This window comes from Egretta garzetta, unplaced genomic scaffold (assembly GCF_000687185.1).
Source record: "Egretta garzetta isolate BGI_Z169 unplaced genomic scaffold, ASM68718v1 scaffold350, whole genome shotgun sequence".
Taxonomy (NCBI): domain Eukaryota; kingdom Metazoa; phylum Chordata; class Aves; order Pelecaniformes; family Ardeidae; genus Egretta; species Egretta garzetta.
The window spans coordinates 87403-100432 of NW_009258273.1; the positions used below are offsets into that span (position 1 = coordinate 87403).

The following is a 13030-nucleotide window of genomic DNA, read 5'->3' on the forward strand; positions in this document are numbered from 1 at the left end:
TCCTGTGCAACGCTACTGCCCCCCGGTCCCCTACTGCCCCCAGTACACCAAGAACATCTGCAAGCTGCCACCATGCCCCAAGTACTAGCAGCAGGATCCGGCCCCGGCACCTGGACCCACCGGCTCGCTCCTTGCCCGAAGCCTTGAGCTCATCCCCTTGCTCATCGCCTGCCAGCCATGCCGCTTCTCTGCAAGCACTTTTGAAATGATTTAATGAGCTTTGAGTTGTTTCTCTTCTTTCTGCCAATGCAAAGCCCGCTGCCTGCTGGGAAGAGTTCCCTTCTTGCTTTGCTGCTTCATTCTCCAGCAAGACAATAAAAATTATGTTTCAAGCCTACCTAACAGTTCTGGATGTTTTTAGTCACCGCTCCATCATATCTGCTTGTCCGGCAGCATCTGGTTTTTCTCGTGGTTTCAGAGCCGCGTTTTAATTACTGGTGAAAATAGCTCAAGTAGGAGGAACATCAAGAAAACAGGAAAGTCAAGGAAAATGCCTGCGGCACCCACCAGTGATGCCAGGACCACTGCACCGCACGCAGAGGGCTAGGAGAAACACGTCGAGTTAATTCCTGGTGAAGCCGAGTATTTGTACTGAGCTCAGCATAGGCAGTGGGGGTTTCAGAGTTGCAGCTGGAGGCCTGGCCTGCACGTTCATGTTTTTACTGCAGATGCAATCTTTAAAATCCTCTGCTATATTTGGAAACAAAACAAAGCAAATCCTGCAGGGTTTGGAACCTGCCTTGGAACACCTTCAATTCAACAATTTCTACAGGGTAAAATAGGAGAAGGTTTCCCCAGCGTGATTCATCCATCCCAGGGCAGGCGTGGGAAAGAGGCTGGCGTGTACCCAGTAAATAACCAGTCGGTATATAAGTAATTGGAATTAGTTATTTATAGGTTACGGGGAAAATTGTCATTGCAGAGGAAGAGCCTTGCTAAAAAGGAAAAGTTGCAAACAGGATGCAAAGAGCAATCGCTTACTCACCTACCTTCAGGTTGCTGCCATTGCTAAAAGATGGCTCATTTGCATGCGACCTTTGGCAGCTACATTAAAAACTCTTTTCCTTACCCGTTCTTCACCTCTCTGCAATTGGGCATTGAGTCAGGAAGGCTTTCCGTCCATAGGAGCGGGTTGGTTTTCAGGTATATACGTTCACTTTCCCTTGCTGCCCCAGGCCTCCAACTTTCTCTCCTGTGACTAATCTCAGCACTTTTTACTTCCTCTTCCTTCTCCAAGTCCCACGGAAGGCACAAAGCTTCTGAACTTGTTGCACTTTCTGCTGGGCTCGAGCTTGAAGTTCCCGTTAGCTTGAGGATGAGAAATGGCAGCAATAGTGGGGAAACAAGAACGAAGCTTGGTTTGTTTCTTTTTAATTTTCTTTTCTATTTTATTCCATTCTATTTTATTTTATTTTATTCTATTCTATTTTATGCTTTTGTCAGCCCTGGAGAGGTTTGACACCTGGAACATCAAGGACCAAAGCTTTTATGAATGCTTTACCTCATTAGAGTTGTTTGGTTTTTTTTTTAAATCAGAGACCATAGACATTTGGCAAGAGAAGTCCTCTACACTTAACATGCTAGATAGCTTAGAGGAACGTTTCTGCTCTGCTGAGCGTGTGTTAAGTAACGTGACAGCGGATTTCCACCACCAGGCTAAAACACGAGCAAAACCCTAAGGATTAATGAGGAGGAATTTGCCTTGACTGTTTTACAGCAAGGATTGCTTCACTGCACCCGTAATTCTCATATCCAAACAGAGTGGTTCTACCCTGGGGATCTTACGGAGGCTGCTAAGTTCATTCACTCAATGCAAAATGTAATTGGGATCCTTTTTTTTGGATCTAATTTGAATAATTTCTTGTGTAAAACTCCTCTTGTAAAATCATTTATGGGTCTCCCAGCTGCCTCGGATCTGTCTCACATGGCTTTAGACATCTCTGATGTTCACATCCAGCTCTAACAGCAGCAGTGAGGGTTTTTTTTTTGACTCAGAGGGACACAGGATGAAGCAATGGATCAGATCTGCAAAATCATGCAGAAAACTGCCTCATTTTGACCAACATCTCTTACGTTACCTCACTGCTCAGGATCCCCTACGTTTCTGTCAGAGTCTCCTGCTGTTTCTCTTGAGGCTCAGAAATACCCTCTCAACTCGGAAATCACCCCAGGTTGCCACGAGCCTCCTTTATTGCTAGCTGAGATGCAGGTGCTCAGCTGGTGTAAATCTCTATCACTAATTAGATTATAATGTGTGGCAGTGACCTAGTCCAACCCGGTCGTTAGCATGAAGCCAAAGTCAATAGGAAATGCAGCCTATGGACGGGAACATTGACCTTGGAAAGAGCTTGCCTGGAGAAGCGATGACTTCATGGTCCTTTGAATTCTTCAAAGCAAGACTGGGTAGCTTTCTAAAAGCTGGGATGTGGCCAACTAAAACCAGTAGCTACCCTGCAGAAACTGAGTGGAAACAGATGCTTTATGTCACCAGAAGGCAAACTGAACGTTCACGAGGACCTATCCTGTCTTCAGCATCTGTGATCTGGATCACGCTGTGTTTCTGTAGGAATACAAACAGCCTGAATCTTCTCTTCTTCACCTCAGCATAAATCAGGGTATCTCCAGTGAAGCTGTGGGCTGCAGGGGAGGGTGCTCAAAGGTCCTTCGGTGCTCTGCTCCTGCAGATGTACAGCCCCATAGCAGTGGGAGCGGCCGTCCTCTTTGGGGTGATCTCAGAAACGAAACATTTCATCACGTCAGTCATGGTCCTGGGTCCCGTGAATTCCATCTGACCGGAGAGAGATAATTTTTTAAAAAGACGCCATTTAATTTGAAATCCTAAAGATGCTCAGGGCATCATGTGAGGCCTTCAGGCTTTCATGCAAAATAAATATTAACATCATTAATGAATAATTGCAACGTGATCATTAACATCAGCACTAATGACTGCCAATGGGTGACTGAGAACTGAGCACCGAATTATTCAAGAAATAACATCCGTAGGTGGATCTTTCGTTACTCGAGGGCATGCTACGACTTAAAAATATGGAATAGAATTTTGCAGATCGAGTTGTGCTAAGCAGAAACAGGATGTAAAACTTCCAGAAAAGTTTTGAGTTTTGCTTTTATTTAAAGATGTCAAAAACTAATTGAAAAAAAAAAAGATGGACTCCAACTTGACCCAAAGTCTATTCCAAATTTCCATGATGAATTTGCACAGTTCTTTGCACCTAAAACTTCTGATATTGGCAAGGCCCGGGGCATGCATTTTCCCATGCATGGATGGGATGAGGCAGCAAGGGATGAGATGTCAAGAACTTTCTGTTACATATTTGTCCTCCTGATGACCAGAGACCCCAAAGAAGGACCTCGGGCTTCACCATTTCTGCATTCAAAAACAAAACACGTGGCCATGGAATTCCACTTGCTGGAGTTCTGTTGAAAAAAAATCATATTGAGGAGTGACTGACGTCCAGAAGGCCTCTGCATGCCTCTGGAATCCACTGCTCCTCAAGCTTAATTATGATTTTTATGTTAATTGGGCACTCACTAGCTCTGAACAAGCCACCTAGCATCTCAATGTAACAGCGTTCCCATATGCAAAATGAGCAGGAAGATCCTTTAAAGACATTCACAGGCATCACACAAGAATTAACTTGACATTAAAAAATTGTAAAAAATTTACAGAACAAATTGATAATAACACAAAATTGGGGGGTTGGTCAAAAACGATGAGGCAAAGACTAAACAGATGAAGGCACATTCAACAAATAAGTATAGGCTTAGTGCATAAATCACGGATTGCTGTGGGGTACCTCATTTCCGGCAGGACAATTTCGGGCTAAATAAAAGGTCTCCCCGTCCCTTTGCTCCTCACTCAACTGCACCACTCAGTTGGCACGGTAAGTGTTACCTATTAGCACTGTTCCTTGATAGCAATGGTTCTCACTTGGGTTTGGTCAAGCAACAAATTGAAATGTGTCTTTGTGTTTGATCTTTAGAGCGTGTTGGACTACATGACCTTTAAAGGTCCCTTCCAACCCAAACTGTTCTATGATTCTATAATTCTATGGTTCTATGATTCTATGATCTACAGTTCTCTCTGCAATCCAGATTTTCCTAGCCTGGTGGTCTACTGCTTATTGCAAAAGACCGTTGGGAGAGAGAGCACAGTGGAAAATATGCTTCTTGGGATGGAAATTCAGGCAGTGATCATGGATGAGCACAGGAAAGTTAGTTCCCAGGATAGTTCAGAAGATGCACAAATATTGCTGGGATAGTGGCGGGCAGCTTGATTTCTGTAAAGGTCTTTTTTTGCAACTCAAGACAAATAAATAGGAAGCAGTGTGTGATATCACTGTCACCCATGGGCCTAGACAGAAGCATTTGTCTGCCAAAATAAAACACGTCTCTATACGTGGGAAGATGGGTCGTATCTGAAAGTACGCTCTCTTTCAGGTCCTCGCTCCTTCCATCCCTGACTACACTACAAACAACATGTGCTCTAGCGGATGTTGCTCAACCGGGTGCTGCTCTGTCGTGAGGAGCAAAACAGTGTGCTGCAGCCAGCCGTGCCAGCAGACCATCTGCTGCGACCCATGCCAGAAGTCTGTCTGCTGCAGCCCATGCCAGCAGTCCCGCTGCTGCGACCCATGCCAGAAGCCTTGCTGTGACCCATGCCAGCAGTCCTGCTGCGACCCATGCCAGCAGTCCTGCTGCGACCCATGCCAGAAGCCTTGCTGTGACCCGTGCCAGCAGTCCTGCTGTGATCCGTGCCAGCAGTCCTGCTGCGATCCATGCCAGAAGCCCTGCTGTGACCCGTGCCAACAGTCCTGCTGTGACCCATGCCAGCAGTCCTGCTGTGATCCATGCCAGAAGCCCTGCTGTGACCCGTGCCAGCAGTCCTGCTGTGACCCGTGCCAGAAGCCTTGCTGTGACCCCTGCCAGCAATCCTGCTGTGACCCATGCCAGAAGCCCTGCTGTGACCCATGCCAGCAGTCCTGCTGCGACCCGTGCCAGCGGTCCTGCTGCGACCCCTGCCAGAAGCCTTGCTGTGACCCGTGCCAGCAGTCCTGCTGCGACCCGTGCCAGAAGCCCTGCTGCAACCCATGCCAGAAGTCCGTCTGCTGCACCAAGGTGTGCCAGAAGTCCTGCTGCTGCTGTGGCCAGCGTCCCTGCTGCTGCTGTGGCTGCCACCCCTGCTGCTGCTCTGGATGTCTGTCCTCCTGCTCTTATGTGGTGAAGAAGAAGCCGGTTGTGGTGTGTTACAGCCCCTGCTGCTCTCCCGCGAGGAAGTGTTGCATCCCCATCCAGCAGTGCTGCACCACAATCAAGAAGGGTTGCTGAGCCAACGCTGGGTAGCAAAAGCAGCTCTGCTGGCTCCCGTCTCATGCGTACAACAAGAACAGGCACAAGGAGACAAAAAGCTGCTCACTTGCTTCTGGTTCACGTGACAATGGAGTGACCACCCGGTGATTTTCTTCTTGTTTTCAAACTTAAGCTGTCTTCTTTCCGTCCTTTAATTACTGAACATCTGCAGTGCATTTGAATATATCCCCCACTGCACAAGGCAAAGAGCTATTAGATATTAGCGGGGCTGTTAATTCTCTTCTTGGTGTATGGGACTTGGGATACCTTTGCTGTTAACGTGATCATTCTTCATTTTCTCTCTTGACTCGTAGACAATAAAACTTGGCATTAAGCAAAACGCGCAATCTTCTCTTTTGGTTGTTCTTACCTCGCTTCGCCCAGAATGTGACCTCATTCTGGTGCTGTTTTCTCTGCCTTTAGCCAGGATCCTGCTGGCCACAGACATGCTCCTTTGGCACAGCAGAACGTTTAGGCAATATATTGCTGCTCAGCCATACTTCCCATCGGCACGAATTAGGTCATGCATAAAGACAGCAAGCAGAGCAGTATGATCTGTTCTTGAACCTAGCGATCACCTGCCTCAGTTAGCTTAATTTTTGCTATAAAACTCAATGGTTAAGGTCAATAAAACTCAAAGGACACGGGCTAACCCAAGCATGCACAATTCCACCATCTGAAAACACACCGCTCCATAAGATGTGCAAGAACTCATCCCCGATACTGGAATAGGTCTTTCAAATAGGTACCGAGAGGAATTTGCTACTTACTGAATAGCAGGCACCATCTTCTTCCACTACCATCTTCAAAAATAAAATTTCAGAAAACACTTTAATTCGGCAAATTATTTTTATGTGAGCAGAGATCTTCTTGTGCGGCTTTCCTGGATTACAAGCGCTGGAATGAAACCCAGGTGTTAGCATACATCTTAAAAGCTTCATTCCTAAAATAGCACACACATGAGTCAACAATACCCTTTCTACCTGGCTGGGGCTTCCTTTACTATTAAAATTCAGGACTCAGCTCTCAATTGCACGTCTCAGAAAAATGCCTTGAGCACTGTCTTGATTGCTTCCCTCAACCAAATCTTCCGAGCATACAAATCTTCCAAGCATACACAAAGTCTGCATTAGAATAATCTTCACTACCACATTAGACTCTCCTGGAAAGATTATTCAGCTCTTTAGGAGTTTTTGATTAATAGGTAAATCAGGTACAATACACTGGCAGAAGGATATCCCATCCCATCCTATCCCCATCTTATCCCATCCCATCCATCCCATACCATACCATACCATACCATCCCATACCATACCATACCAGAAGGGCATTCTGTTAAGGAAATGTGAATATTAATTACATCATATGCTGGGAAAGCTGCCATGACAGATTCATCCCTGTTCACAAAGGTACTACAGCTCTCAAATTCACATAACCACCATGGAAGTTCACAAAGACATCGCGGCATGGCATGGCATGGCATGGCATGGCAAGTTAAAGGGATTCAGTGTAGAAGATGTTATTTCTGACCCAACTATACATTAAACGCCAGTATCTCCTCAATATCTGTATAAGACCCAGATTAGCAACAGCCTTGCAGGGTTCACATCTGTTTCTAATACAGACATGGGCTTGTTGGAGCAGGTCCAGAGGAAGCCACAAAGATTATTAGAAGGCTGGAGCACCTCTCCTATGAGTATGGGCTGAGAGAGTTGGGGTTGTTCAGCCTGCAGAAGAAAAACATCCAGGGAGACCTTATTGTGGCATTTCAATACTTAAAGGAGGCTGATAAGAAAGATGGAGACAGACTGTAGTGCTAGGGGAAGGGGTGATGGTTTTAAACCAAAGGAGGGTAGATTCAGAAGGAAGAAATTTTTTACACTGAGGGCGATGAGGCGCTGACATAGGTTGCCCAGAGGGGTGGTGGATGCCCCATCCCTGGAAATGTTCCAGGTCAGGTTGGACGGGGCTCTGAGCAATGTGATCCAGTTGAAGATGCCCCTGCCCAAAGTAGAGGGGCTGGACTAGATGAGCTTTAACATTCTTTTCCAACCCAAACCATTCTATGATTCTAGCACGGGCATCATCTTGGCCAATATGGCGACAATAAACCCTGAGAAAAAGGCAATGAATTACTTATTCAGTGCATGACATTTTTGACAGTTTACACAAAGAGGGCATTACTTCCTGCAGCCAGGTACCTGGTTATTACTGCATGGCCAAAACAATGTTCCCCTGGGGACAATTCCAGAAGAGACACCCAACGTCATAGGAGGTCATGTTCACATCTTGGGAAGAAACTGCATGTCCCAGCCACCAGGGATCACCTGCCACCACTCCAGCCTCACATTCAGAGTCTGGTGAACATGATGGCAGCCTTTATTTGCCATGAATAGGTGCTTCCTCAGCGTCTTGGAACTCTCATCTCATATTGGCGTCCCCTCTCATCAGATGAAAACTCCATCAACACCTTCTTCATCAACACCTTCTTCTGCATCAACACCTTCTTCTTCTCATGTGGAGATGTCCATGGCCACAATTCCTTCCCCCATCCCCAAGCCTGTTTTGTAATATCTGCCTTGACTCCAACCATCTTACCTATTCCGTCCTGACTGTTCACCCAGGCTTTGCATGCATAGCGGCCTTGGCCTTAGCACACTGCAGCCAAAACCACTGGAAAAGTGCTGTCACGTGCCTGAACTCAGAGCATCTGTCAGATACTAGCTGGGCTCCCAAGGTACAGGTGAAAGGCATGGAGAAATGCACTCAGGATTGGATTTCCAGTCTTGAATCTCAGGTTTGCCTACAGTGACACAGAATCAAACTGTTGGTGTGAAACTCTGAAACGTGACCATCAATGAATACCATTAAGTACAAGCTGTTGCGGTCTCACAGACCTCAGAAATCATCTCAGAAAATGGAGTGTATGGAAACAACACAGAAAAAAAGCTAACGTGTGCACTACTTCCTTGAAAGCTGCTTAATTTAGACTTCCATGGATGAAAATGAAAAAAAATCTTAATAGTTTAGCAGAAATAAAAAGCAGGGGGTGTGAGAACCAAGCACCACAGTGGGACACCCACGAACAAGACTGAGAAAGGAGAAACTCTTCAGTCTTAACTTTGACCACACAACCACCTCTCAGAGGCAGGAAAAAAGGATTCCCATTGACCAACAGTTTCCGCTGGCCCCCCAAAATCCCAGACAAGGGCAGAGGGGACACATGAGCGGTGACGTTTCCGAGTTCCAGGCATGGTTCTCCCACTGCTTCAGCGCCTGCCTCCCCTGGGCGCATTGTTAAGTGTCTCTGTGTCCCAAGGTCATTCCTTGGGAAGCGGGTAGGAATACCTTCCAGCTGCCATTAATGCAAATTCATTAGAAAATTTGCTCCTGTTGTTTATATGTACAACTAATTATGGTGCACAATGGAGGTGGTGAGCAAACAGAAAGAGGTAAATATTAAATACCGGAAGACACGTGAGAGGCACGTACTGGGTGATACACAGAGAAGCCTGGATTGCCAAGGAATGCCTCATTTCCAGGGGGGTGGCTCTGAAGCATATAAAAGGCTCCCCATCACAGTGGTCTTCATTCGTTCATCTTGACTTCTCCTCACTTGTCCTCACTGGTCAACAGGGTAAGTCAGAGCTTGCCTTTTCATTTGCACTTTATCGTAGTTCTGTGTGCTTTTGCAGGAAGCCATGCAGGATTTCCTGTACTGTCTGGTTTGGGACCAGTTTTGAGAGATTGGGTTTGGAATCAACCTGGGTGTCTTCTTTCTGATGGAACCAGTGCTGGACAATATGCCAGAGGATGCTTTAAGCTGCATAAACAACAGGAAATTCAGGCAGAGAAAAAAGACACTCTCTCTGTTCCTTCCAGCTTTGCCTACACCACTACCAACAACATGCCCAACGGAGGTTGCGGATGCTGCGGTGGAAATAACAACTACACCGTCTGCTGCTACAACACCAAGAATTCGTGCTGCAAGACGCCGATGTGCTGCTCTCCCAGGCAGTACTGCTGCCCCACCTCCTACTGCATGCCCATGCAGGCCTGCTGCTACACCATGAGCAACAACAACAGGGGCTGCTGCAACAGCTGCTGCGGCGGGAACTAAAACCCCCTGGCATTCCTCTTCTGCTTAGAGACTGTAGATCTTCTCTCCTCTTCTTTGCCTGCCTTTAATCACCAAATTCTCCCAATGGGCGTTGAAGTCGCTACCCACTGATCTGTGCGATTTTCCCGTGTAAGCGCTCGTCCTGCTGTTCATTTTCCTCTTGGTGTGTGGGGTGTTTGATTCTTTTCATCACTGTTCTGCTTCAATCTGTCTGAAAAAAAACCAAACCAATAAAATCTGTAGTTCATAATCCTGCAAAAATCCTGGTGGTTGCCTGTTTGCCAACTGGTGCATCCAGAATGCACCTCCACATCTATTGCGTTTGCTTTGCATTTTCTTCCAGTTGTTGGGATGCTCCCGTCTAAAATGTACTGACTTGGGGGGTTGCCTATACAAAGAAAATCAGCACATCCCTGATGTAGCTCTGAGCTTCTGCCTGGGTCTATTGAAACACAAGCTAAGTGTCTGGCATCCCTGCAGGCAATATATCTCCTCTCGCTGTAGAACTACAAAGAAATAGGAAGAAAATAATATATAAACCTGTAAAGGGTGTGGAGTTCTGAAACTGTTTGACACAGGCAGATCCCAGCTAGGAAAGCTCCGTGTATTTCAACCAGCTCGAGGTCTCCTTCTGAACCTACAGATAATCTCTATAAATACTTTAACGTTTATGAGAAGGAGCTCTTGCTTATGCTAAAACATCTGGGTTACCAGATTTCAAGCTGAGGTGTTAGAATAAATGGTGAAGAAGCCTCAAATGTCTTCAGAGAATGACTGGGTCAGTAAGAGTTGTACCAAAACATAGCACGCAAGATCCACACCGCAGTCCTCAATCTGTGTCGAATGCCCTTTTCCTACTCTGCTTCAGTCCCTTCCTTGCTTTAGGATCCGTAGCCCACTCATCAAAGACCATTTGAGTACCTAGGTTGCATGGATGGTTGGGCATGACTATCACGGATGGGAAATGCCCACCTAGATCATCGCTTCTTGCAGCTGCAGGATTTGCCGATGAGAACTTTCCCTCTGGAGGTACAAGTGAAGTGTGCCCCTTTTCTTCTGCCCCATTAATTCCTTGTAAATTAATTAGTTCCCATGGGCTGGCAAGTGTGTGCCTCCTCAGAGGGGACCTGCTGGAAAGGAAATGCCATGCGTGTTCTTCTACCTCATCTGGAGAAGTCGCAAATACATGTGTTGCTTCTCCAGCATTTCGCCCAAGGAATTACTCTCATTCCAGGGAAGTCTGGGAAGGGGCAGGCTGCTTTACTGCAGAGGCAAAGCGGCATGAAAATTGCAATCTGCTTCCCCTTGCACTGTGCAGAAAGCAAACCAAGGCTCCTGCTAGGATCCTCAGGGCTGGGAGCAGCTCAGCTGGGAGCAGCCCTCTTCGGAGCAGCCCAGGGATCCCAGAGATTGTCAGGCAGCAGGCAGGGAACTCGCCAGGGAGGCTCCACCATCCTCTCATTAGGCAGCACTCCTCTCATGGTAATGTCTTCAAATGAGACCTGCAATTTTAGGCCGTGGAAAAAATTCCTCCCAAATACCCAGTGTTCCTGCCAACATTCAGCCCCACAGCAAAGTGCATGGGAGGCAGTGGCTGGCGTTAAATAAGCATTCATCCACGCTGGCTCAGTTGCCCAAGGCTCTGCCTTACCTTGACCTTCCTCCTTTCCTCTCTCCCTCCCAGAAAATGGTTCCACTTCAACAAGGTCTCTTCCTGCATCACTTCTGAGTCCCTGCCCCCCACTTGATCCAGGACTCCAGTTAGGACCAGTTTTCTGTGCCTGTCATATCTCTTCCACCTTCCTCTTCCTCTCACCCTCTCAGTCCATGCTGGGCTCCTTCATTTGCCACTACCAACACCCACCAGAAGTCCTGCCCAACCTCCAACTCTAACCCCCTCTCCCTCCCTGCTGAGGAGGTGGGCAGTGGTGGTCCTGCTTGGTGCCAGGGCTCCAGCATGGAAGGGGACTTCAGCTGGATGCAAGGGGAGGTTGCAGGAGGGACATGTTGACTTGCATTGTGCCCCGTCCCAGAGCCGTGGCTCCTTGGGTTGCCACTTGCACAGGCACTGCTGCCCTTTAACTTTTTAATGAAAATGCAAAATATTCTGAAGTGAATATTCAATTCAGAGTTTTCATAGCTGTTTCTAGGAAAGCAGTCCCAGCAAAGCAGAGCAGGAACAGAAGCACCCTTTTGTTAGCGATGCCCTCATGTGAACCTAAACCTCCCAGATTGGAGGATTAGCAAAAGTTTAGGCTAGCCCAAAGACAAAGATGGCTTTGGCATTGCGAAGACGGTCTTAGAATGCAGGAGGGCAAGACAATCTTGCAGGGAGTGACGTGGAGGTGACTGAGACCCGGGAGCCAGCGTGACTCTCGACACATCCCGAGCACATGGTCTTCTTGCTCCTTCCTCACGTGCATGTCCTGTGACCGGGAACAAAGACACCTATTTTCATGAAATTTTCCAAATATTTGTTTCAAACACCAGTCCAATGAAACAGCCAATCACGTGCCTGAAAGACACAACCCAGGGGTTCAGTTTCGGCTCTTAGCATTGATTCAGCACCAGCTGCTGCTGAGTAAGTCCCTTAGCATCTTTGGCCATCACTCTCTGCGCTTGTCTGACAGATGCGAGGATGCATTTTTTGGCTCCCTTGCAAGGTTGCAGAGAGGACAAATTCATTAGCATTCACAGAAGCCCTTTGATTATCTGCAGGCAAAACAATTATGAGGCAAAACAAAGGTAGTGATCACAAATAATAAGGCAAAGAGTAAATACCAGAAGACACGTATAGCTAAATAGTATGGGTTTGGGTTAGTAATCATGGAAGTTCAAATGGCCATTGGCTGTCTCACTTCCAGGAGGAAGGTGCCCAGGACTATAAAAGGTGCCCTGGCCCAGCTCACTTCATTCGCTCATCTCTTCCCTTCACCTCTCCTCACTCCTCAACAGGGTAAGTGAGAACATCAAAATCTTTCTGCTTTTTTACAAAAGAAAAATGCTATGGATATCTTATAACAGTATCCACATAGAACCGAGTATCTGGACTGGGACTGTGGCTGAAGCTGGGCTTTCATGAGCTGTGTACTAGGAATTACAGGGACCAGCTAGAAGCGTAACGGGATGGAGAGGCTGCAGGAGTACCAGCAGGGCTGTGCAGCGCAAGGGGACAGAGGACATTTCAGGAGGGCCCAGACCGAGGTCTCTGTGCATTGCACTGTATGATCCTTGCTCAGACACCAGGGATGCCCTGGTATGAGCAGGTGGGCGTCTACATTGCGGGAAAAAGACAGAGAGAAGGGTTACGAGCACGTTTTACTACAAACAAGAGAGCACTTGGTTTCAGGTCCTTGAATCTCTGAATTTAGCATAGACAGAGCTCTGCATTAATGCTGTATTTCCAAATCATAGAATCATAGAATGTTTAGGGTTGGAAGGGACCACTAGTGGTCATCTAGTCCAACCCCCCTGCAGTGAGCAGGGACACCGCTAACTAGATCAGGTTGCTCAGAGCCCCATCCAACCTGGCCTTGAATGTTC

At 47.1% G+C, this 13030-nt stretch overlaps 1 protein-coding gene across 1 annotated transcript; it reads left to right on the forward strand.

The window, feature by feature from the left end:
• The first annotated feature begins 4497 nt into the window (after positions 1-4497).
• Positions 4498-5346, forward strand: LOC104122881 (keratin-associated protein 5-4-like). The gene has a single exon (XM_035890456.1). The coding sequence runs from the start codon at positions 4498-4500 to the stop codon at positions 5344-5346; it is 849 nt and encodes a 282-aa protein (XP_035746349.1).
• Positions 5347-13030: the final 7684 nt, after the last annotated feature.